General features: G+C 37.8%; 5 protein-coding genes across 8 annotated transcripts in view; 2 read left to right on the plus strand and 3 right to left on the minus strand.

Moving 5' to 3' along the window:
• Corn (cornetto) overlaps nt 1-5,286 on the minus strand; it is a 44,477-nt gene extending 39,191 nt beyond the window's left edge. For both annotated transcript variants that reach the window (XM_064065580.1, XM_064065581.1), the window contains exon 1: nt 5,059-5,286. The gene's annotated coding sequence lies outside the window, so the exon portion shown is untranslated. The remainder of the gene's footprint in view (nt 1-5,058) is intronic.
• Nucleotides 5,287-8,918: 3,632 nt separating this feature from the next.
• On the plus strand, nt 8,919-10,126 carry LOC135136399 (hsp70-binding protein 1-like). Its single transcript, XM_064065651.1, has one exon. It carries the CDS (start codon nt 9,041-9,043, stop codon nt 10,055-10,057), a length of 1,017 nt encoding a protein of 338 aa, XP_063921721.1. The 5' UTR covers nt 8,919-9,040; the 3' UTR covers nt 10,058-10,126.
• LOC135136398 (uncharacterized) lies at nt 10,024-11,880 on the minus strand. Its single transcript, XM_064065650.1, has 4 exons — nt 11,714-11,880; nt 11,169-11,500; nt 10,822-11,021; nt 10,024-10,773 (listed from the first exon to the last, which is right to left on the minus strand). Exons 1-4 carry the CDS (start codon nt 11,782-11,784, stop codon nt 10,357-10,359), a joined length of 1,020 nt encoding a protein of 339 aa, XP_063921720.1. The 5' UTR covers nt 11,785-11,880; the 3' UTR covers nt 10,024-10,356.
• Nucleotides 11,881-12,101: 221 nt separating this feature from the next.
• On the plus strand, nt 12,102-18,759 carry LOC135136396 (peroxisomal targeting signal 1 receptor). 3 transcript variants are annotated; one of them, XM_064065646.1, is made up of 9 exons: nt 12,102-12,397; nt 12,446-12,585; nt 12,631-12,819; nt 12,867-13,023; nt 17,176-17,489; nt 17,545-17,759; nt 18,042-18,207; nt 18,257-18,414; nt 18,474-18,759. In XM_064065646.1, the coding sequence occupies exons 1-9, from the start codon at nt 12,208-12,210 to the stop codon at nt 18,676-18,678; spliced, it is 1,734 nt and encodes a 577-aa protein (XP_063921716.1). In that variant the 5' UTR covers nt 12,102-12,207; the 3' UTR covers nt 18,679-18,759. The 3 variants fall into 3 exon arrangements, with proteins under 3 accessions (XP_063921716.1, XP_063921718.1, XP_063921717.1); XM_064065648.1 differs by having other exon boundaries at nt 17,545-17,735; XM_064065647.1 differs by having other exon boundaries at nt 12,446-12,579.
• Nucleotides 18,760-19,337: 578 nt separating this feature from the next.
• Nucleotides 19,338-21,307, minus strand: LOC135136397 (ran-binding protein 3). Its single transcript, XM_064065649.1, has 5 exons — nt 21,100-21,307; nt 20,914-20,982; nt 20,066-20,859; nt 19,712-19,807; nt 19,338-19,665 (listed from the first exon to the last, which is right to left on the minus strand). The coding sequence occupies exons 1-5, from the start codon at nt 21,116-21,118 to the stop codon at nt 19,549-19,551; spliced, it is 1,095 nt and encodes a 364-aa protein (XP_063921719.1). The 5' UTR covers nt 21,119-21,307; the 3' UTR covers nt 19,338-19,548.
• Between the last annotated feature and the right edge of the window lie 9 nt (nt 21,308-21,316).

Below are 21,316 nucleotides of genomic sequence, written 5' to 3' on the forward strand. Positions count from 1 at the left end.
GTCTAATTGATGAGCAACGACCTTGAAATTAAGATACAATAGAAATTTTGTTGTTTTTTGTTCATTTTGGGCTAGCCACCGTGTCTACAAGGTTTACCAAATTCGACTCCTGTAGTCCCAAACAAACAAATAAACAAACATTCCTTGTGCACACTTGTTAAGATTACAGCCACTTATCACAGTGTAAACAATTTAAATATTTTACAATTTACACGTTGTGTCATGTTCGTATTTGGACATTTATTTTTACGATTGACTGAAAATACCAAGTCGAACATACCACAAACTGGCCTGAAGTTATTTAGATAAGCGAACGTAACGTAGCGGATCTTCGCAAAGTCACACGAAGGGTCTATGTAAATTGCAGCAAAGTTAACTACTGATTGTGCTTGGCGAAGACATTTTCTCAAATTTTGGGGATTTCTGGAAATTTCTCCTTGAGAAATGAGTTTCGAGTAATACGCAGTCATTACAGGTAAAGGGGTGACCCTACTTAGGAGTGGTACCTGATTTTATTATTCGCTGCAGTTTACATGCCATAAAAATTTACAACATGGGCTGGGGAAGATTAACGGATTAGTTCCGCTGCAGTTTATATGTGCCCATTTAAGGTCGATTTATAAGCTTGTCGCTGACGTTGCTGTTCGCCGTTGACGCTGCCGTTGAAAGTTGGCGCGCCGTTGTGGTGCCATTAGAGATGACCAACTTTTAACTTTCGCAGTTACGTTAAAATGGTAAATTTTTGTACGAAAGTATCGATTTTGCAATTAAGCTCCGCCCCTGAGTCTGACAACGAATGAACAACTCATCATAATTGAGCTTAGATGGATATGGGAGGGGCTTGATTTTGCCTTGTTTTTTTCCTAATACACATAGTATTCTTAGAACAACACGATACTCAAAAACATGTTTTTAATTCGTTGTAAAGAAATAAGTATTTTGCAGTTAAGCTCCGCTCCTCAGCTTACGACTAATAAAAAAAAAGTCATCAGAATTGGGACCGGGTGGGTGGGCGGGGTTTATACATATTTTGTTTTTTTTAATATACATTTTTTCACAACAAGAAACTTAAAACATGGTTAAAATGGTACATTTTGCAAGGAAATATAGATTTTGCAATTATGGGGCGGAGCCTAATTCCAAAATCGATATTTCCTTATACAAATTTTCCATTTTAAACATGTTTTAAGTTTCTTGTTGTGAAAAAACGAGTATGTATATTAAGAAAAAAGAGCAAAATATGTACAAAGCCCGCCCACCCACCCGGTCTCAATTCTGATGATTTTTTTTATTCGCCGTTAAGCAAGTGGGCAGACCTTAACTGCAAAATACTTATTTCTTTACAAACAATTAAAAAGTGTTTTTGAGTATCGTGTTGTTCAAAGAGTACCATGTGTATTAAGAAAAAAAGGGAAAATATAAACCCCTCCCGCCCACCCCAACTCGTTTGAGATGAATTTTTTATTTTTAGAAACTTAAACCACGTTCAAAATGGTCCACTTTTGTAAGGAAATATGGATTTTCCAATTAGGCTCCGCCTCTCGGTCTGACAACGAATGAACTACTAACTCATCACAATTGACCTTGAGAAGGATATGGGCGGGGCTTGATTTTTGGCTTGTTTTTTTCTTACTACACATAGTATTCTTTGAACAACACGATACTCAAAAACATGTTTTTAATTTCGTGTAAAGAAATAAGTACTTTCCAGTTAAGCTCCGCCCACTTGGTTAACGGCGAATAAAAAAAAATCATCACAATTGAGATAGGGCGGGTGGGTGGGGCTTATATTTTGCCTTTTTTTTTAATATACTTAGTCGTCTTTTCAGAACAAGAAACTTAAATCATGTTTAAAATGGTAAATTTGAGGGAAATATCGATTTTGCAATTACGCTCCGCCCCACGATCTGACAACGAATGAAAAATTCATCACGTTTGAAATCGAGACGGATGGGTGGGGCTTCTTTTTTGGTTTTCATTTTTAATGAATACATTTAGTTTTCTTTGTCTAACACGATTACTTAAACATATTCCATATGGTAATTTATCGTAGAAAAATAAGGATTTTAATTTTACAATTAAGCTCCGCTCCTCGGCTTACGACGAATAAAAAAAAAATCATCAGAGACCGAATGGGTGGGCGGGGTTTATACATATTTTGCCTTTTTATTTAATATACATTTTTTCACAACAAGAAACTTAAAACATGGTAAAATGGTACATTTTGCAAGGAAATATGGATTTTGCAATTATGGGGCGGAGCCTAATTGCAAAATTGATATTTCCTTATACAAATTTTCCATTTTAAACATGTTTCAAGTTTCTTGTTGTGAAAAAATGGCCATGTATATTAAGAAAAAAAGCAAAAACAGAAGCCCCGCCCACCCACCCGGTCTCAATTCTGATGATTTTTTTTTATTCACCGTTAAGCAAGTGGGCGGAGCTTAACTGCAAAATACTTATTTCTTTACAAATAATTAAAAACTGTTTTTGAGTATCGTGTTGTTCAAAGAGTACCATGTGTATTAAGAAAAAAAGGGAAAATATAAACCCCACCCACCCACCCCAACTCATTTGTGATGATTTTTTTATTTTTGGAAACTTAAACCACGTTCAAAATGGTTCACATTTGTAAGGAAATATGGATTTTGCAATTAGGCTCCGCCCCTACGTCTATCAACGAATAAAAACTGCGAGGCAAGTATGGGTGGGGCGTAATCTTTGGCTTTAATTTTGTCATAATATACATGTATTCTTTCATTCTTCGAATAACACATACTCAAAAACATGATTTTTATTTCTTTTAAAGAAATAAGTATTTTGCAGATAAGTTCCGCCCACTTGGTTAACGGCGAATAGAAAAAATCATCACAATTGAGATAAGGCGGGTGGGCGGGGCTACATTTTGCCTTTTTTTCTTAATGTGTGTAGACTTATTTCGACAACAAGAAACTTAAAACATGTCTAAAACGGTAAATTTGTATAGGGAAAGATTGATTTTGCAATTGCGTTCCGCCCCTCGGTTTGACAACGAATAAAAAATTCGTCACGACTGAGATCGAGACGCATGGGTGGGGCTTCTTTTTTGGTTTTCTTTTTTAATTAATACATTTAGTTTTTTTTATATAACACTATGACTTGAGAACATATTTCACATGGTAATTTTTCGTAGAAAAATAAGGATTTTACAATTAAGCTCCGCCCCTCAGCTTTCGACGACTAAAAAAAATCATCAGAATTGAGACCGGGTGGGTGGTTAATATACATAGCCATCTTTTCACAACAAGAAACTTAAAACATGGTTAAAATGGTACATTTTGCAAGGAAATATGGATTTTGCAATTATGGGGCGGAGCCTAATTACAAAATCGATATTTCCTTATACAATTTTGAATTTTCCATTTTAAACATGTTTTAAGTTTCTTGTTGTGAAAAAATGGCTATGTATATTAAGAAAAAAAGCAAAAATAGAAGCCCCGCCCACCCACCCGGTCTCAATTCTGATGATTTTTTTTATTCACCGTTAAGCAAGTGGGCGGAGCTTAACTGCAAAATACTTATTTCTTTACAAAAAATTAAAAACTGTTTTTGAGTATCGTGTTGTTCAAAGAGTACCATGTGTATTAAGAAACAAAGGGAAAATATACACGTTCAAAATGGTCCACTTTTGTAAGTAAATATGGATTTTGCAATTAGACTCCGCCCCTATGTCTATCAACGAATAAAAACTGCAAGGCAAGTATGGGTGGGGCGTAATCTTTGGCTTTAATTTTGTCGTAATATACATGTATTCTTTCATTCTTTGAATAACACGATACTCAAAAACATGATTTTTATTTCTTTACACGAATTTGCAATTGAGCCCCGCCCCTCGATCTGACAACAAATGAAAAATTCATCACAATTGAGAATTGAGATCGGAGCGGGAATGGGTGGGGCCTAATTTTTGGCTTTATTCACGACACTCAAAAGCAACGTCAGTGGGAATAGCAACTTCAACGTCAACAGCAAGTTTATAAATCCCACTTTTGACGGAACCTTCCTTGTCCCTAAAGCAAAATCAATTTAAAAAATCATCAATTTTAGTGGGACAAATATGTCATTTTTAATACCAATAATAAAGGTAGTATCGCAGCCAACTCAAACTAGTTTTTTTTTCGCTTTAGTGATTTTGAAAATATTTCTATAGTTCTTTTGAACAGTAATGTGTTTCTAGAGGTTTTCTCCGGTGTGGATCACTTTCAGTACTCATTTAATTGAAACAGACAATGAAATTAAAGTCATTCGTTCGTTGTAGACACTAATTAGTGATAACCATCAGTCTTTTCACGAGGCACGAAACAAGTATAAAAATAATTTCTCAAAGCTGTTAGTACATAGAAAAAGTATACAGAGGTGATAGAGCAAGACACGAAATTCATAAAATCGTAATGTGGAAAGGTGGCGTAAAAAGCGCATTGAGGATGAATCGTGCGACTATAAACTCCGATTTTATGTTGCTGTTTAAGATTAAACATTCACTGTAGTTGCAGTTTTTTCCATACATGAATTTTAAAATCCATAACCCGTACACAATCCCCCAAACACCAATTAATTCAAATAATCATCTTCATCCCGTCATAGCCTAGATTGTCTCTGGCGCCACTCGACCCATAAAAATTTCATCCACCCCGAAAGCTCCACATTCGGATGCATCTGCCCGTCCCACATATTTACATAATGCAACAATCATACGAAATGGAAGGTCGTCATTTTTATATCAACATAAAAAACGAAAAGAGGGAAAAACAAAGACATAAAACATAACAATCGCGAAGGTGAAGTCGTCGCTCCGATTTATCCTCGCATAAAACTACCATTCATCTTTATCAGTCACCGCTTATATCAACAAAAATGCGTTTTCGCGGAAGCGCTATAGTAAAAATTTCTCTGACACAGTGGCACAAACATCGTTATCGCACGGACTCACCGCACTTTTTTCACTACAACGTAAAAAAGTGCCTTACGCTCAAATAGTAACAAAACAACGACCCTTCCAATTAAATTAAACGAACTCACCCCTGATTATCCGCGAAAGCTCACACAAGCTTTTCCCAAACTAGACACAAAGAAACACAATCACTAACGCGACGAAAGCGGTGCACCGTACTGCAACGAATCTAACGAACTGTTCCACTCCACTCGTTTGTTGTTGTGTGTATGAAGCAACTACCGCCAGCGACCAGCAGGAAAGCTCTTGGGTGGGAAATACCCTCTCAGCTCATCAGCTTACAACTGAACTTGTGGGCAACGAAATCAACAAGCGCAAGCGTACGCTGATAATTTTTTTATCGATCACTCACGTACTGCATGCGCGTCTCTGTCTTACGAACGCCCGGAGGCAGGCCGTCTCCGTCCCGCCGACCGCTGGGGGTGGTTTTCGGTTTTGGCGGGTTTGTGCAGCCTCGTGCCCGGAGTGAGTTTTATTGCGGAGATGGGGTTTATGGCGACGCTGTTTCCGTCAGGGGTTTTTTTAGTGGATGAGAGGTCGTCAAACTGGAGCGTTTTTAAATTATTATATTGTTTTAATTATTTTTGTATTTCGTGAACTTTCCGAAATAAACCCTTTTTTTTTTGGTTCGTTTCTTGCTTAATGTTATAAAAGGAAAAGGAAAAACATAAACACAAGCCAGTCTTCAGTTTGTATCAATTTATTTATGTTATTTTTGTTTTAATACATAAAAGCACAATTGTGTGCATAGGCAACCCAACATACATCAATCCGTCAACTTGCCTATTGCGAAAACGCACTTATTAACTATGATTATTATTAATTACTGCATCAAATTGCAGTAATAATACAGAGGTACTATTTAAAAATAATATACCAGTTATATTTCGTATTTATATCACCCAATGTGTAGCTTATCAATTTTTAAATTTTTCACTTTGCAGTTTTTGGATTTCCAGTCTTCCGATTTTTAAAATTTCTTTAATTTTAAATATTTCTATTTCATAATCCATATTTTTTTTTGATTTTTCACTTTTTCGATTCTTTAGATTTTTCGTTTTTTATTTTTGATTTCTCAATTTTACAATTTCTCGACTTCCAAAATTTTCAGTTTTTCGTTCCTTCAATTTTTCGGTTTGCATCAGTTTTTCAATTTGGCAATTTTTCACTATTACAGATTTTCATTTTTTTCTAAATTTTTCAAGATTTTCCAAAATTTAAATACTTCAAGAATCTCTGAGATTTTTGAAATCTCTAGAATCTCTACAATCCCTAAGATTTGTAAGACAATAATTAGGGTGTTCAAGACCTCTAGCGTTTTTAAGATTTATAAAATTTAAAAAAAGATTTTTAGATTTTTATGATTTTTGTTTTCTTTAGAGTTTTTGGAATCTTTAAAATCTTTGGCATTTTAAGAGTTTACGTGATTTTGACAAGTTTAAAATCTTTGGATTTTTAGAATTTGCTAAACCTTTTAGAATCTTTGAAATATTTGAAAAGAAACATTTACACACTTTTTACCATTTGAGTCCTTAGAGCTCTTGGAGTCTTTAGAATTTTTAAGGTCCTTTAGAGTCTTTAAAATCTTTAGAATCTTAGAGTCTTTAGAGTATTTAGAGTTTTTAGTCTTTAGAGATTTTCCAATCTTTGAAAATTTAAGATAGTTTGGAATTACTAGAAATTTTATAAAGTTTAGAATTTTTACAATTTCTAGAATCATTACCTCCAGGTTTTTTAAAATTTTTAAGATTTTCTCAGATCTTTCTTGTATTTAAAACTTTAGAACCATAGTTTATTTAGTATCTTTAGTGTCTTTACAATTCGCAATTTCTAGTGTATGGAATCTTTAAGGTCTTATGATAAGCTGGAATCTTTAGAATCTTTGGAAGTTTTTAAACCTATGGAATCTTTCAAGTCAGTAAAAATACTAAAATCGTTAGAATCTTTGGCCTTTTAAGAATTCTCCCGATTTTTACAAGTTTTAGAATCCAAAGATCTTTGGAATTTCTCTAGAACCTTTAGAACTTTTGAAATATTTGAAACACATTTTTAAAAATCTAACTTTTGAGTCCTTAGAGTCTTTAAATTCTTTCTGAATCTTTCGAATCATTGGAGACTTTGGAATCTTTAGAACCTGTACTAGAATCTTAAGAATCACTTCAGCGTCTCTAGAATTTTAAACATTTTTAGATCTTTAGGATTTTTAGCATCTTTTCAATTTTAAATATCTAGACTTTGTGGAATCTTCGGAATTTTTTAATCAGAATTTTTAAATGGTCCGCTTCTATAGCAGTCCTTAGAGGTTTTGGCGTCCTCGAAACTCTTAAAACGTTTGAATAGATTAGAATATTTAGGACTTTCACAATATTTGGATTTTTTTTTAATATTGTTCATATTTTAGATATATTCATCATTTTTGAAAGAGGATAAACTTTCCCATAACTTTAAAACGTTTGTTAACAGGAAAGTACGGATTTATAAATAACACAATTTAGTATAATCAAGTTGGCTGAGTGGTCTAAGGCGCCAGATTAAGCTGCTTTTCTCGAAAGAGAGCGTGGGTTCGAATCCCACACCTGACAGTTTTTTTACGTCTGCATTTTGCCTAGACTGTATTTTGCGTTTAAATAGAACATATTTTAGTGTTAAGTTATTTATTGAGGACAGTTGTAAATATCTTTAGCATTATTTAATGAACAGAAACATTTTTTGTTGATAGATATATGATTATGACAATTTCACACAGTTTTCTACTGCTTCCAGATTCACAATTTTGGGACCGAGCTAGCTTGAAATTCGAAAATTTCGACCGAAAAGAGCACCGGAAATATTGTTCAAAAAATAAACATGTCTCAATCTGTTTCCGTCAGGGCTTTATTTAGTGGATGAGAGGTCGTCAAACTGGAGCGTTTTTAAATTATTATATTGTTTTAATTATTTTTGTATTTCGTGAACTTTCCGAAATAAACCCTTTTTTTTGGTTCGTTTCTTGCTTAATGTTATAAAAGGAAAAGGAAAGACATAAACACAAGCCAGTCTTCAGTTTGTATCAATTTATTTATGTTATTTTTGTTTTAATACATAAAAGCACAATTGTGTGCATAGGCAACCCAACATACATCAATCCGTCAACTTGCCTATTGCGAAAACGCACTTATTAACTATGATTATTATTAATTACTGCATCAAATTGCAGTAATAATACAGAGGTACTATTTAAAAATAATATACCAGTTATATTTCGTATTTGTATAACCCAATGTGTAGCTTATATTTCCGATATGTTGCTACAAAGTTCGACCGGGAGCGTGGCGCACTCCTGTAATCCAGCTTCTTGGAGGTCGGGTTCAGTGGATGGTTTGAGGTTGGGAGTTCTGTTGCAAAGCGTCTTACGTTGACTGGATGTCCACACTAAGATCGGCATCGATATGGGTACCCTGGGGGAGCTCGGGGTGTCCAGGTCGGCTAAGGAGGGGCGAACCGGGTCAGGGGGGAAACCCAACAGCCAAAAGTCCCCGTGTCGTTCAGTAGTGGGATCGCGTCTGGGAGTGGGAACTTTGTGACAGCCCAATCAATACAGCTAGACCTGGATCTTTTTGCACTTTTTTTCCAAAAATCAAAATTACTGTATATCTTTTTGACAATTAATAAGTCCACCGTGTATAATTAACGAAATTAAAATATTAATTTAACATAGTAGTCCCAGTGCAAACGTCACATCAGTTGCGGACGCAGAGGGCGCCACTAGTACTTGAATTTGTTGAATTTTCTACAAAAAAATTAACTAATTGTTTAAATTTTTATTGTGTATGTATAAGATACATATCTGAAATAGTTATTATTGATTAAATACATCTATATACAAATGTTTATATTTAATCAATAATCAATATCTGCAATGTCGTAGTTGTCAATTTATCCGCAAGAGGGCACCACACTGTCTGTCATTGCAAAAACCTAACCTCAATCATCGAAAGTTCGAGATTGTTCCCGAAACGCGACTCAGTATATAAATTCGTCAGTGTTAGTCATTCCATTCTGTGTAGTACGATGTCCGCTCCTGAGAATAAGCCCGAAATCGCGGGGATGCTGTGCGCGCCCCCCGAAGCCCCAGTCGCCGACGCGGCCGAAGTTCCGCAGCCGCGCCAACCCACCAGTCTGCAGGGCCTCCTGAAATTCGCTATGGACGCCACGAAAGCCGAGGACGCCCCCCACGAGCCCCACGTCCAGCCCATGGACGAAGCCCGGCGCAAGTTCCTGGAGCAGGCTTTGCACTCGCTTACCATCGACGTCATCGAGATTCTCCTGAAACAGATAAAAATCCTCGAGAACGTGGATGCTTTGGAAGAAGGGGGCGACGATTGTCAGTATAGGGTGGCTTTGGATACAATTTCGGACCACGTTTGCGACGTAGACACGGCCAACGATTTTCACAAAATCGGGGGTTTTGTGATCGTGGGGCCGTGTTTGAGGTGTAAGAGCCCCAAAGTGAGGGCTGAAGTGTGTAATTTGTTGGCGGAGTTGTGTCAGAATAATCCGTATTGCCAGAGGGTGGTTTTGGAGAATGGGATTATGCCGGTGTTGGTGGATCTTGTGGAGAACGATGGTGAGGTTGCGGTTGTCGTGAAGGCGCTGTATGCAATTAGTTGTATCGTGAGACAGAATTCCAGTGGGTGCGCGCAGTTGATTCAGTACAAAGGAGTGCAAATATTTTTCAAGGCGCTGCAGAGGAACGAGGAGAAAATTAATATTAAAATTTGCTTCTTGTTGCAAGCTTTGTGCAGCTCGCAACCGAATTTTAAGAGTAGGTTAATTTTTGTCGGGTACATTCCGGTGTTGTTTTCTTTAATCAAAGTTGAACCTAGAGGTAGTGATGAACACGTTCTGGGATTACTCTTGAAATTGATTGAAGACAACCCAAGTGCGATTTACGAGTGCAGGCAGAACAAACTCAACGCAAAAGAAATACTAGAAAACTATTTATCTACAATTAAAGGCAAAGAGGAGTACTCAAACGAAGAAGAATCTTGTAATTCAATTTACAACATTTTATTTGCACAGAATTAATGTATTATTTCCAATATATTTCTTGTATATATTTTTTCTAATACTAATAAACTTTGTTTAATCATAAAATGGCGCATCCTTTGTAACATAAACCTGTGTGCTAATATCAATTTAACATATTTAAAATTTCATCAAACTTAATTGATCTGATAACCAACTAAAAATCGTGCTTTTGCAAAAAGTGTCTGCAAATATCAAAACTGTTAATATCATAAAAACAACACGTGTACAGCAAGCACCAAACAAACAATTATTGCTGCGAAAAATTATTTTCCCATAAAAATATCCATTCTAACGAATTATTGCATATCCGTGAGGCGATTGAGGAGCATCTCAAACGCCTCACTCCCGAAACGTGAATGCCACATCTGGCTAATCAAAAAATTAGGCACTTGGTCGTAACCAAAAAACTGCGCTTCCTCGCACACGTTTAGAGCCAACTTCCAAATTACCTCTAAATTCGGAAAAATATTTTGATTCTCGGAGTTGTGCCTTTCCAGACCTTCCACACTAACTACAGTTGGGTACAAGTGTCTTAGAGATTGAAAATCAAAGTAGGAACAAAAGGTGGAGTCCTGTCGCGTCACTAAAATTGAACCTGGAAGAACAACATCTTTGATTACTTTCAGTACGTGATCTTTGATTGCTTGGATTTGGTCCTGGTTGTTTCTGTTGTGGCGATTTAAAGCTTCAAACCAGTAGGTTGGAGGAATATTCTAAAATTATACTTTAATACCGATTTTTTTTTAATAAAACGTGCTTACTTTAACTTCAGCTATACATAATATGGGTCTGTTGGCTTGAATTGGTCGTGCGCTATTGGTACACCCTTCTGGGTATGTATCTATGATGACTATAACCCCTGGTCCTCCTATTTTCTTATTGGTTTGATTGGATTTGAGGTGTTTTCGCGCCGTTGCGGCAACCACACTGTACATCACCTTCACGGTTTGTTTCTTAACACCTAAATAAATCGACAAGTCAAAAAACAAAAATCTAAATATTTTCAGTTAGAACACGCATTTTACCTCACTTATCCATAATCTGTTAAGTTAGCAATAAACAGGAGTTTTTTTAGTAACACAATACTTCAACTGAGTCATTTTTTTACCTAGAATGTTGGCCATGGTGTCCACATCATACCCCTTGCACCACCCCAGCAATATCCGAATCGAGTTCTTAAAATTACACCTCACATCCTGAAAAACCGAGTTCTCTCTAATGCTCTTCTTCTCGCAGCAGTTCTTGCATTTCCACTGGTAATAGTCAATGGTTTTCACTGGAATCCACTCCATCACTTTATTACAATCTTCATTAACTTTCGCGTTATTGCAAATCTGAGTGTTGGGAATCAAACCGAAGCTCTTCAGCCAGTAGATAAGCTCAGTTTCGTGTCCCGGAGTAAGCATCGAACGAATTACTTGATAATAGTAGCCCGGTTCGCTGAAACCCAATTAAATCATTACTTTCTGTATCAAATAATCAATGGGAGCACGCATATGCGGGCACTATTTTCACGTGCGAGCCCGCATGGGACGAAGAATGCATTGATTTTTTGTTGTTTAGGGAGATAAGTAGGGCGTAAAATGGGTTAAAAATCACAAAAAGAGCGTTTTCGCCTGGGATAATAAGCGCAACAAGTGACTTCGTGCTTACCTGTCGAACGAGTCAATTAACGACTTGTGAATGTTGTTGTTTTCGTCAGTCAATTTAATAACTTCGTTCATATTCAACAACTAACAACGTTTTATTAAACAGTAACAATTTTCAACGGAAATCACATCTTTTTATTGATTAAATAAACAAGAAAAGTTTATAAATGGCGGACGACAGATTTGTCACTAGACGGTACCACTACGGGTCGTAAAACACACTAAGTGGTACCCGCCGAGTCCGACAATGTAACAAATCACACACAAAATGACCAGTCGTCACAATTTCGTGCTCTTGTATAATAATTAGTCGTCGCAATTTTCGGATAATTGGACGATTTGAATTGATTTGAGCGCAGGCTTGGGGGAAAAGCGCTCGTTGGCGCCCCTGCGCTGGTGCCTAAAGTCCAAGGTCGCGGACCGAGTGACAAACGTCAATTTCGGAACTTGTTTTGACAAAATGTTTTCCGTTTAGAAACCCTCCCAAATTCTCAGAAAATGGCATTCAACCCCTTGACAGAAGCCGAGTGCGGGCAGAAAAACCCCCTCGCCCGTTTGACGTCGCACATCACCCACGATCACGCTTTCGCGGAGGCCCACGGCCATGCCTTCCCCAGCAGTTCGGACCAATTGGTTGAGCAGTTCCTGCAGGAGACCAAGACGATGCCCCAGAGCTTCCGCATGGACGGTACGCGCCCCCCGACCTTTCCATCCCCCATTAACCGAGTTCTTGTAGATTTGATGCGAGAGATGCACGAAATCGAGTCGCAACGATCGGCCGTGCCCCCCATCCCGGCCTCCACCATCAAGGACCAGATTCACGACGATGCCTGGGCCTTGCAGTACATAGAAGATGGGAAAGTCTTTCACGTAACTGTGAGTAGATTTTTGCTTTGTCATGACTTGAAGGTTATTTTGAAGGATAACGTAAACAACGAGGCGATTTGGGCAGAGATTTCGTCGCAGGAGCAGAGTAATACGTTCCAGGACGAGTGGGGTGGTGAGTGTTTTCAGGATGGGGTACCAGGCCCGAGTAGGATGAACGAGGCGCAGCAGAGCGCCCAAGAACTAGTGGATGATGTGGAAGATCCAAAGTTTGTTTATTCGAAGGTTTGTTAAAGAGTTTTGTTGTGTGCGCTCAGTACAAGTTTTTTTAGTTTATGAGGTTCATGCGACAAGTTGGCGATGGCGACGTTAATTTGGAAGATGGGAGGTTGACTGAAGCAGAGGCCGAATCTTGGAGTAAAGAGTTTCTTCAAAATAATAACGAAGCAGAGGTCGAGAATATAAGTAAAAAATGGGGGAAGGATTACGGTGAGAATTGATTTTTGTGTTTATTTGGGGATTAGTTTTATTGCTGAATAATGAAAATGGGATTATTTACTACTGTTTTGATTTTGCAAGTCTAGTAGCGTGGTGATAAGGAGTATTTGATTGATAAGAAAATTCGCTTTTTGTTTTGAACTTTGACGTTTGACGTTTCTGGAGTGAAAATTTATGATTTTGTCGTAAGAGGCGCTGACGTGCTTGATCACTAGATCAAACAAAAACGTGGTAGTAGTAACTTTTGTATTTTCAGTGTGGTATACGTGGTGCGCGCTCAAAGCAATTTGAAGCGACAAGACAAATCCCTATCTGTTTGTGCCTAAAATGTATCAATCGCGTCGTTTCTACTTTGTAAGATATTTTCAGTTTAATAAATTTTTTCGTGCGCTTGGATTTAGTCAAGCCACGGCCAACTGTATTAATACATATGGCCATCCCAATTCGTATAAAAAGTTGATTCTTTGACGTTTCCAAAATCGTTAATCAGGCAACGACATTTGTTGAGTACAATTATGAACTTGGTTGGCAAATAACTGTCAAAATGACGTTTTAAAATATCACGTTTTTCTGAAAGTGTAGATAATGGCACAAGAACATTAATGATATTACTCCTACTATTTCGTTTTGAAATAAGATAGATATATTTTTACAAAACGAAAATTATTTAACAAAAAGGAAGGTACATATTCATAATTTTAAAACTTTTCTGCTGGTAGGTTTGTTACAGATCGTTATTTTCTTCAACCAGTCTGTTTGTTCCAAACAAATATTATCAATAACTGGTTTCACTGTTGCTCGAATAATTATATCACAAACTCTTGATTTATGTTCCAAGCAACAAAATAATGGATTTTGGTCCAAAGAAGGATGGAGCAGATTACACATTTGTTGACATGTCTTTTTAGAGTTTAAAAACGGTGGTTTTAGAAAGTTTTTTAAAAAGGGTAACATTTAGATTCAGTTATTTGAAGACAAATCGTGAAAAATATTTTAGATTCGTAATCTGCGAAAAATTATCTATAAGCCAACTATTTTCCGTTGGATCAAATACTAGCCCCGCCCGCCCACCCTCTATTTTCTTGGAAGGTATGTGATTTGCCAAAATCTGTATTATCTTAGCAAGTAGTATTTAATTATTGTTTAATCATTTATTTTGCCATTTCAATATACAATATAGTACTTGCTAAGATAATACTGATTTTGGCAAATCACATACCTTCCAATAAACTAGAGGGCGGGTGGGCGGGGCTAGTACTTGCTAAGGTAAGACTAACGGTGGCAAATGACATATCCTACAAGGTAAGAGAGGGCGGGTGGGCGGGGCTAATATTTGCTAAGAAAAAAACTGATTTCAGTAAAAAACATCCCTAAGAAAATACAGGGTGGCTGGGTGGGGCTAGTACTTGCTTAAATAAGGCAATTTTTGGCAAACGACATACTCTTTAAGAGAATGGAGGGTGAGTGGGTGGGCGGGGCTAGTATTTCATAAGGTAAATTTGCGATTAGTATTCTATAAAACTAGAAAGTCAATATTTTCCTCTCAAATAAAGCCATTTGGAACGGTTTTAGAATTTTTTGGAAATGTTGTGAATTTTTGGACTCCTTTTCTCGCATTTCTCAGTTATTTGAAGAGAAATCGTGAAAAATATTTTAGATTCGTAATCTGCGAAAAATTATCTATAAGCCAACTATTTTCCGTTGGATCAGATCGTCTTTTAACTGTTACAGACAAAAAATTTTTGGAAATTACAAAAAAATGTCTTCAACTAATTATCTGAAATAGTTGAAAAATAGTTGAAAATGTCAAAAGTGCGAAAATCAGTTTTATCTTAGCAAATACTAGCCCCGCCCGCCCACCCTCTATTTTCTTGGAAGGTATGTGATTTGCCAAAATCAGTATTATCTTAGCAAGTACTATTTAATTATTGTTTAATCATTTATTTTGCCATTTCAATATACAATATAGTACTTGCTAAGATAATACTGATTTTGGCAAATCACATACCTTCCAAGAAACTAGAGGGCGGGTGGGCGGGGCTAGTACTTGCCAAGGTAAGACTAACGGTGGCAAATCACATATCCTACAAGGTAAGAGAGGGCGGGTGGGCGGGGCTAATATTTGCTAAGAAAAAAACTGATTTCAGTAAAAAACATCCCTAAGAAAATACAGGGTGGCTGGGTGGGGCTAGTACTTGCTTAAATAAGGCAATTTTTGGCAAACGACATACTCTTTAAGAGAATGGAGGGTGAGTGGGTGGGCGGGGCTAGTATTTCATAAGGTAAATTTGCGATTAGTATTCTATAAAACTAGAAACTCAATGTTTTTCTCTGAAATAAAGCCATTTGGAACGGTTTCGTCAACTACATATTTTCCGGTGGGTCAGATCGTCTTTTAACTGTTACAGACAAAAAATTTTTGGAAATTACAAAAAATGTCTTCAACTAATTTTCTGAAATAGTTGAAAAATAGTTGAAAATGTCAAAAGTGCGAAAATCAGTTTTATCTTAGCAAATACTAGCCCCGCCCACCCACCCTCTATTTTCTTGGAAGGTATGTGATTTGCCAAAATCAGTATTATCTTAGCAAGTACTATTTAATTATTGTTTAATCATTTATTTTGCCATTTCAATATACAATATAGTACTTGCTAAGATAATACTGATTTTGGCAAATCACATACCTTCCAAGAAACTAGAGGGCGGGTGGGCGGGGCTAGACTTGCTAAGGTAAGACTAACGGTGGCAAATGACATATCCTACAAGGTAAGAGAGGGCGGGTGGGCGGGGCTAGTATTTGCTAAGAAAAAAACTGATTTCAGTAAAAAACATCCCTAAGAAAGTACAGGGTGGCTGGGTGGGGCTAGTACTTGCTTAAATAAGGCAATTTTTGGCAAACGACATACTCTTTAAGAGAATGGAGGGTGAGTGGGTGGGCGGGGCTAGTATTTCATAAGGTAAATTTGCGATTAGTATTCTATAAAACTAGAAAGTCAATGTTTTCCTCTCAAATAAAGCCATTTGGAACGGTTTAAAATTTTTTGGAAATGTTGGGAATTTTTGGACTCCTTTTCTCGCATTTCTCAGTTATTTGAAGACAAATCGTGAAAAATATTTTAGATTCGTAATCTGCGAAAAATTATCTATAAGCCAACTATTTCCCGTTGGATCAGATCGTCTTTTAACTGTTTCGGATAAAAAATTTTTGGAAATTACAAAAAAATGTCTTCAACTAATTTTCTGAAATAGTTGAAAAATAGTTGAAAATGTCAAAAGTACGAAAATCAGTTTTATCTTAGCAGATACTAGCCCCGCCCACCCACCCTCTATTTTCTTGGAAGGTATATGATTTGCCAAAATCAGTATTATCTTAGCAAGTAGTATTTAATTATTGTTTAATAATTTATTTTGCCACTTCAATATACAATATAGTACTTGCTAAGATAATACTGATTTTGGCAAATCACATACCTTCCAAGAAACTAGAGGGCGGGTGGGCGGGGCTAGGACTTGCTAAGGTAAGACTCACGGTGGCAAATGACATATCCTACAAGGTAAGAGAGGGCGGGTGGGCGGGGCTAGTGTTTGCTAACAAAAAAACTGATTTTAGTAAATAACATATTCCTAAGAAAATAGAGGGTGGGTGGGTGTGATTCGAGCAACGGTGAAACCAGTTATTGATAATATTTGTTTGGAACAAACAGACTGGTTGAAGAAAATAACGATCTGTAACTAACCCACCAGCAGAAAAGTTTTAAAATTATGAATATGTACCTTCCTTTTTGTTAAATAATTTTCGTTTTGTAAAAATATATCTATCTTATTTCAAAACTAAATAATATGAGTAATATCATTAATGTTCTTGTGCCATTATCTACACTTTCAGAAAAACGTGATATTTTAAAACGTCATTTTGACAATTATTTGCCAACCAAGTTCATAATTGCACTCAACAGATGTCGTTGCCTGATTAACGATTCTGGAAACGTCAAAGAATCAACTGTTTATACGAATTGGGATGGCCATATGTATTAATACAGTTGGCCGTGGTCAAGCTGTCATTTGGTTACTAACGTGTTACCAACCTAATTCAGCTGCATGCTTCGACAATTTAGACAATTTAAAAATGAAACGGATTTTTAGAAGACGAATTCAATTCAAAATTCTGGGACAACCTACAAGAGGAGCTCAAGCAAACCCTCGACGGCGGAGAAACGAGCGACAGTCCTTGGTTATCCGAATTTGAATCATATTACTCAGGTCCCAAAAAAGATTACACATTTTCTGAAGATAACCCCATGTTCGACGTTCCCGACCCGCTCCAACGAGGCAAAAAGTTACTAGAAGACGGAGACTTGCCTTCGGCTGTCCTGTGTTTCGAGGCAGCCGTCAAACAAGATCCGGAAAATAGCGAAGCGTGGCTATTGCTAGGGAAAACGCAAGCTGAAAATGAACAGGTTCGTTTTTCGCGTTGTTCGAAATCACAGTCGTTATTCTTACGAATGTTTCCAGGACAATAACGCCATCCCAGCATTAAAAAAATGCCTCGAGTTGGAGCCCAACAATCTGACAGCTATCATGGCTTTAGCTGTTTGTTACACAAACGAGAGCTATTACAGCAAAGCGGGATATATGTTGCTGAAATGGTTAGCCAATAATCCTAAATATAGCGATCTGGTCCCATCTGATTTTCAAATGACTGGGCAAGTTACAAGCTTTTTACAGCCGTAAGTGATGGTGTGCGCATGTCGCTTAATTACTAAAAAAATCAGTTACAATTACTAACGTTTGTTCTATGGTTGTCACGATGTTTCGATAGCCGATTACCCACGCAAGCACGAAAGTGCGTGCGTTAGTTTTTGGCTTTCACACGTTTCATTACGAAATCACACACATTTGCACTAAAAAACTAACCTAGTTGAGTTAATGAAGCTTAGCTTTTCTGTTAACACACGTAACACACCTGTGCGAGTCTCGACTGTTGTGACTTAAACTTTGTTCAATGACAGAAATCAGCAACAAATGATCCAAGATCTGTACATAAAAGCTGCTTTACGGCAACCTGTGGACATTGATTACGAAGTACAGTGTGGCCTAGGTGTTCTATTTAATTTATCAGGGGAATACGAGAAAGCAGCGGATTGTTTCCGGTCGGCGTTGTCGGTAAAATATGACGTGAGTTTTGGTATTTGGGTTGAATGTTGTGGTACAAAGTTCGTTTAAGGATGCCAAACTATGGAATAGATTAGGAGCGACTTTGGCCAACGGTTCGAAGTCGGAAGAAGCGGTAGATGCATATCACCATGCCTTAAATCTAGAACCGGGCTTCATAAGAGCGCGGTACAACGTGGGGATTATTTGTATTAATTTAAGAGCCTACAGGTGACGTTTTGCGTTAAATTTCCGAACAGTGCGATTTTATTATCAATGTGTTATTGTAGAGAGGCAGCAGAACACTTCCTCACAGCCCTGAATCAACAAGCGAGAGGGCGCGACGTAAAGAATTCACCAGCCATGTCACAGATGTCGGACACAATATGGTCCACGCTGAGGATGTGCATTTCGCTTCTAAATAGAACGGATTTGCGAACGGCCGTGGATAATCGGGATTTGGATACTCTGAATAAAGCGTTCGATATTTCTTGAAAGAAGAAACTAAATTTTGTAATTGTTCAAAATTGGTTATTTTTGTATCATTCAAAAAGAGTAATTATATTGTTGATTTTTTTTGGGTTTTATTGCTTGCGCTCACGAAATTGTGAACGTGTTGTACGAAACGTGCGCTCTTTTTCCGTTTGAGGGATACAAATTTAGCAGTGGGATTGTTTTGAAGAATTGACAAAATTTGCAATGGATATGCAGGACGCCAGAAAAAATGGCAGAACGAAAACTCGCTTAGATTTTTTTAGAGAATTAATCTGCTACAAGGGAATGAAAAACCATCGAACTAAAATGTAAATTTTTTAAATTCGTGTTTCCATCACACTTAACTTGTAATTAAAATTGTAATAAATATTTTATTAATTTGCTTACATTTTTAATATTTTTTACAATGCGACCAATGAACGATTTTGTATTGTCGTTTAGCAAACAATTATAAATTATGCTAAAAAGATTAACCAAATTAAACACCTAATCTATGCACAGTTATTTCATTAGGCAACTAGTGAGATAAAATCCTCTAGAAGATAATTTAAAAAATGAAAATGAGGTAAATCAACGCGCAACATTGACGGAAAACTCGCGTCCGTTCAAGCCGAATTTTGAGCGATGGCGTAACCGTTTTTTTTGAAGAAGTGACTATGTTGATTTTTTTCCTTGCTTTTATTGCTTATCTTTACAAAATATTCAACACATTCAATGAAATATGCTCTATTTTTTAAATATTAATTACAACTCGTCTTACGCCTGGTGAAAAGAAATGTTTAACGAATTAAAACTTAATTTACATCACATTTGTAGATATCAAAATGAACTTTTTCCTGTGGTATGAAGAAGATATTTTCGCGACTAAAATTAATTACCCCCTGAGTCTGCTTCCACTGAAAGTTTTTTATGTTTTTGGGCTGCAATTTCTTTTTGCACTCTAACTTGAATTGACGAAAATAGTTGTTTGCTATCTTCGATACTAGCCTAAAACGTATGCGTTATTAAGGAAACCGAGACACATCCATCTTACCATAACAAGAAACACTTTTATCACTCCCTGCGGATCCATGGCGGTAAATCGCACGCTTTTTTCACTAGCCTGTTCTACAGTCATTTCCGCCCATATCTGGAAACAACAATTTCTATTTTATAGCCGCCGAGACCTTGAAACCAACAACTGTGCTTTTGACTTTTAATTAAAAAACAACCGCTTAAACTACAAGTAGTGCGAGCTCAGATTTTACATGAAAAAAAAACCCGAATCGGTTATCTTATCAGTTTCCTCTTGACCACAAACAACGTCTTTAATATCTCATCTAACAACACAGCTATCAGCTCTCACAATTGACTCAATGACGTCACAGCTAATCAACGAAATACTCACTTTGGTGTTCAGTATGACTCTCCAGATCCCCGTCGTCCTAAACAACAGCCGACTTTGCGTGTGTCCTTCTACGCAGAAGTCGTTCAGCCTCAGCACCCCTCGTCCCCTCTCCTGCCAACTGCCCGACGCCTTATCGAACGCAAACAACTTACAATTAATATTCAAAATGTTCAACTCGTCCTCCTCCCCCGTGATGACCTCCACCTCCTCGTACTTCCTCTTGACCGCCCGCGACTCCTCGTACTCCCTCGCCGACTCGCTCAGCGACTTGGTCTCCTTGCTCCCCGCGTCCACTTTCACCTCGTTCTTGATGGCGCTGCTGAAAAGCATCTCTGTCGTGCCGTTGGAGTTGACGCTCGTCGACGGTTTGGGCTCGTCGCCTTTGTCGCTGTTGACCACCCGTTCCTGCAGGTTCTGGCCGAACACGAACGAGTTGGACGCCAGCGTCGTGCCCGCCGTCGTCACCGCCACGCTCGTCTTGGGCTCGCTCTGGATGAGCGGCACGAATTTTGGTGTCTCGCCGTTGATTTGGTTGCTCTTCACATCTTTAGAATTTTCTTTTGGCGGCGCGGCGACGGGGTTCAGTCGACTGGGGTTCAGGACGAACGCGGGCTTCGAGTTGTTGGTGTTGTTGAGGCTGAGCTGCGGCGGCTTGAGGATGCCGCGCGTGGCGAATTTGTTTTGGGAACTAGCGAAGGGGTTCGTGGGGGGGTCCGAAGAGAAGCAGCTCGCGGGGCACATTCGCAACGATTCGGCTGCTTTCCCGGACTCGCTGGTCTCGTTATCGCTGCTTTCTGGAAGATGGGGGGTTGAGGCGGGTTGGCCATCGGGGAGTTGGGGGATGTTACCTGTTTTGGAGTCTTCTGGAGGTCCCTCTACTCGCATTGTTATTTGCGGGCTACTACTGTTTTCTAGGCCTGGTAAAAACAAAGAAATGGTAAGCAAAGACGCTGGGAGGGCGCGAGAAGGCGATTCTACGTTTGAAATGTGCTAATGCGAAGAGAAAAAACTAGAATGTTGTCAAACAAACTCACTTTTATGCTTATCCGCCATTTTTCTTTACGATAACTGTTGCCACACCATAACCTCGAATTTGGTGATAAAACGAAAATTACCAAAGTTTTCGGATTAAAAAACACTCGGTTGTGGGGATTAGCGGCTCGGAATTTTTTTATCGTTACGAGAATTTTATTTCGCAGGAAAGAAAACCGAAATTTAACGCAAGCTATTTTTCATCGACGCGACATATGA

The sequence above is a fragment of the Zophobas morio genome, unplaced genomic scaffold, assembly GCF_036711695.1.
Source record: "Zophobas morio isolate AGI-343-1 ecotype UQ-CSIRO unplaced genomic scaffold, CSIRO_AGI_Zmor_V1 ptg000026l, whole genome shotgun sequence".
NCBI lineage: Eukaryota > Metazoa > Arthropoda > Insecta > Coleoptera > Tenebrionidae > Zophobas > Zophobas morio.

Bases quoted from the DNA above. Each gene is read 5' to 3' on its own strand.
- LOC135136399 (XM_064065651.1), top strand. From the start codon at position 9,041: ATGTCCGCTCCTGAGAATAAGCCCGAAATCGCGGGGATGCTGTGCGCG.
- LOC135136398 (XM_064065650.1), bottom strand. From the start codon at position 11,784: ATGAACGAAGTTATTAAATTGACTGACGAAAACAACAACATTCACAAG. The intron at 11,501-11,713 runs GTAAGCACGAAG...ATTGGGTTTCAG, and splicing joins TTAATTGACTCGTTCGACAG to CGAACCGGGCTACTATTATC. The intron at 10,774-10,821 runs GTAAGCACGTTT...GTATAATTTTAG, and splicing joins TATGTATAGCTGAAGTTAAA to AATATTCCTCCAACCTACTG.
- LOC135136396 (XM_064065646.1), top strand. From the start codon at position 12,208: ATGGCATTCAACCCCTTGACAGAAGCCGAGTGCGGGCAGAAAAACCCC. The intron at 12,586-12,630 runs GTGAGTAGATTT...GTTATTTTGAAG, and splicing joins GGAAAGTCTTTCACGTAACT to GATAACGTAAACAACGAGGC. The intron at 18,415-18,473 runs GTGACGTTTTGC...GTGTTATTGTAG, and splicing joins ATTAATTTAAGAGCCTACAG to AGAGGCAGCAGAACACTTCC.
- LOC135136397 (XM_064065649.1), bottom strand. The intron at 19,808-20,065 runs GTGAGTATTTCG...TGTTGTTTCCAG, and splicing joins GAGTCATACTGAACACCAAA to ATATGGGCGGAAATGACTGT. The intron at 19,666-19,711 runs GTAAGATGGATG...CATACGTTTTAG, and splicing joins TAAAAGTGTTTCTTGTTATG to GCTAGTATCGAAGATAGCAA.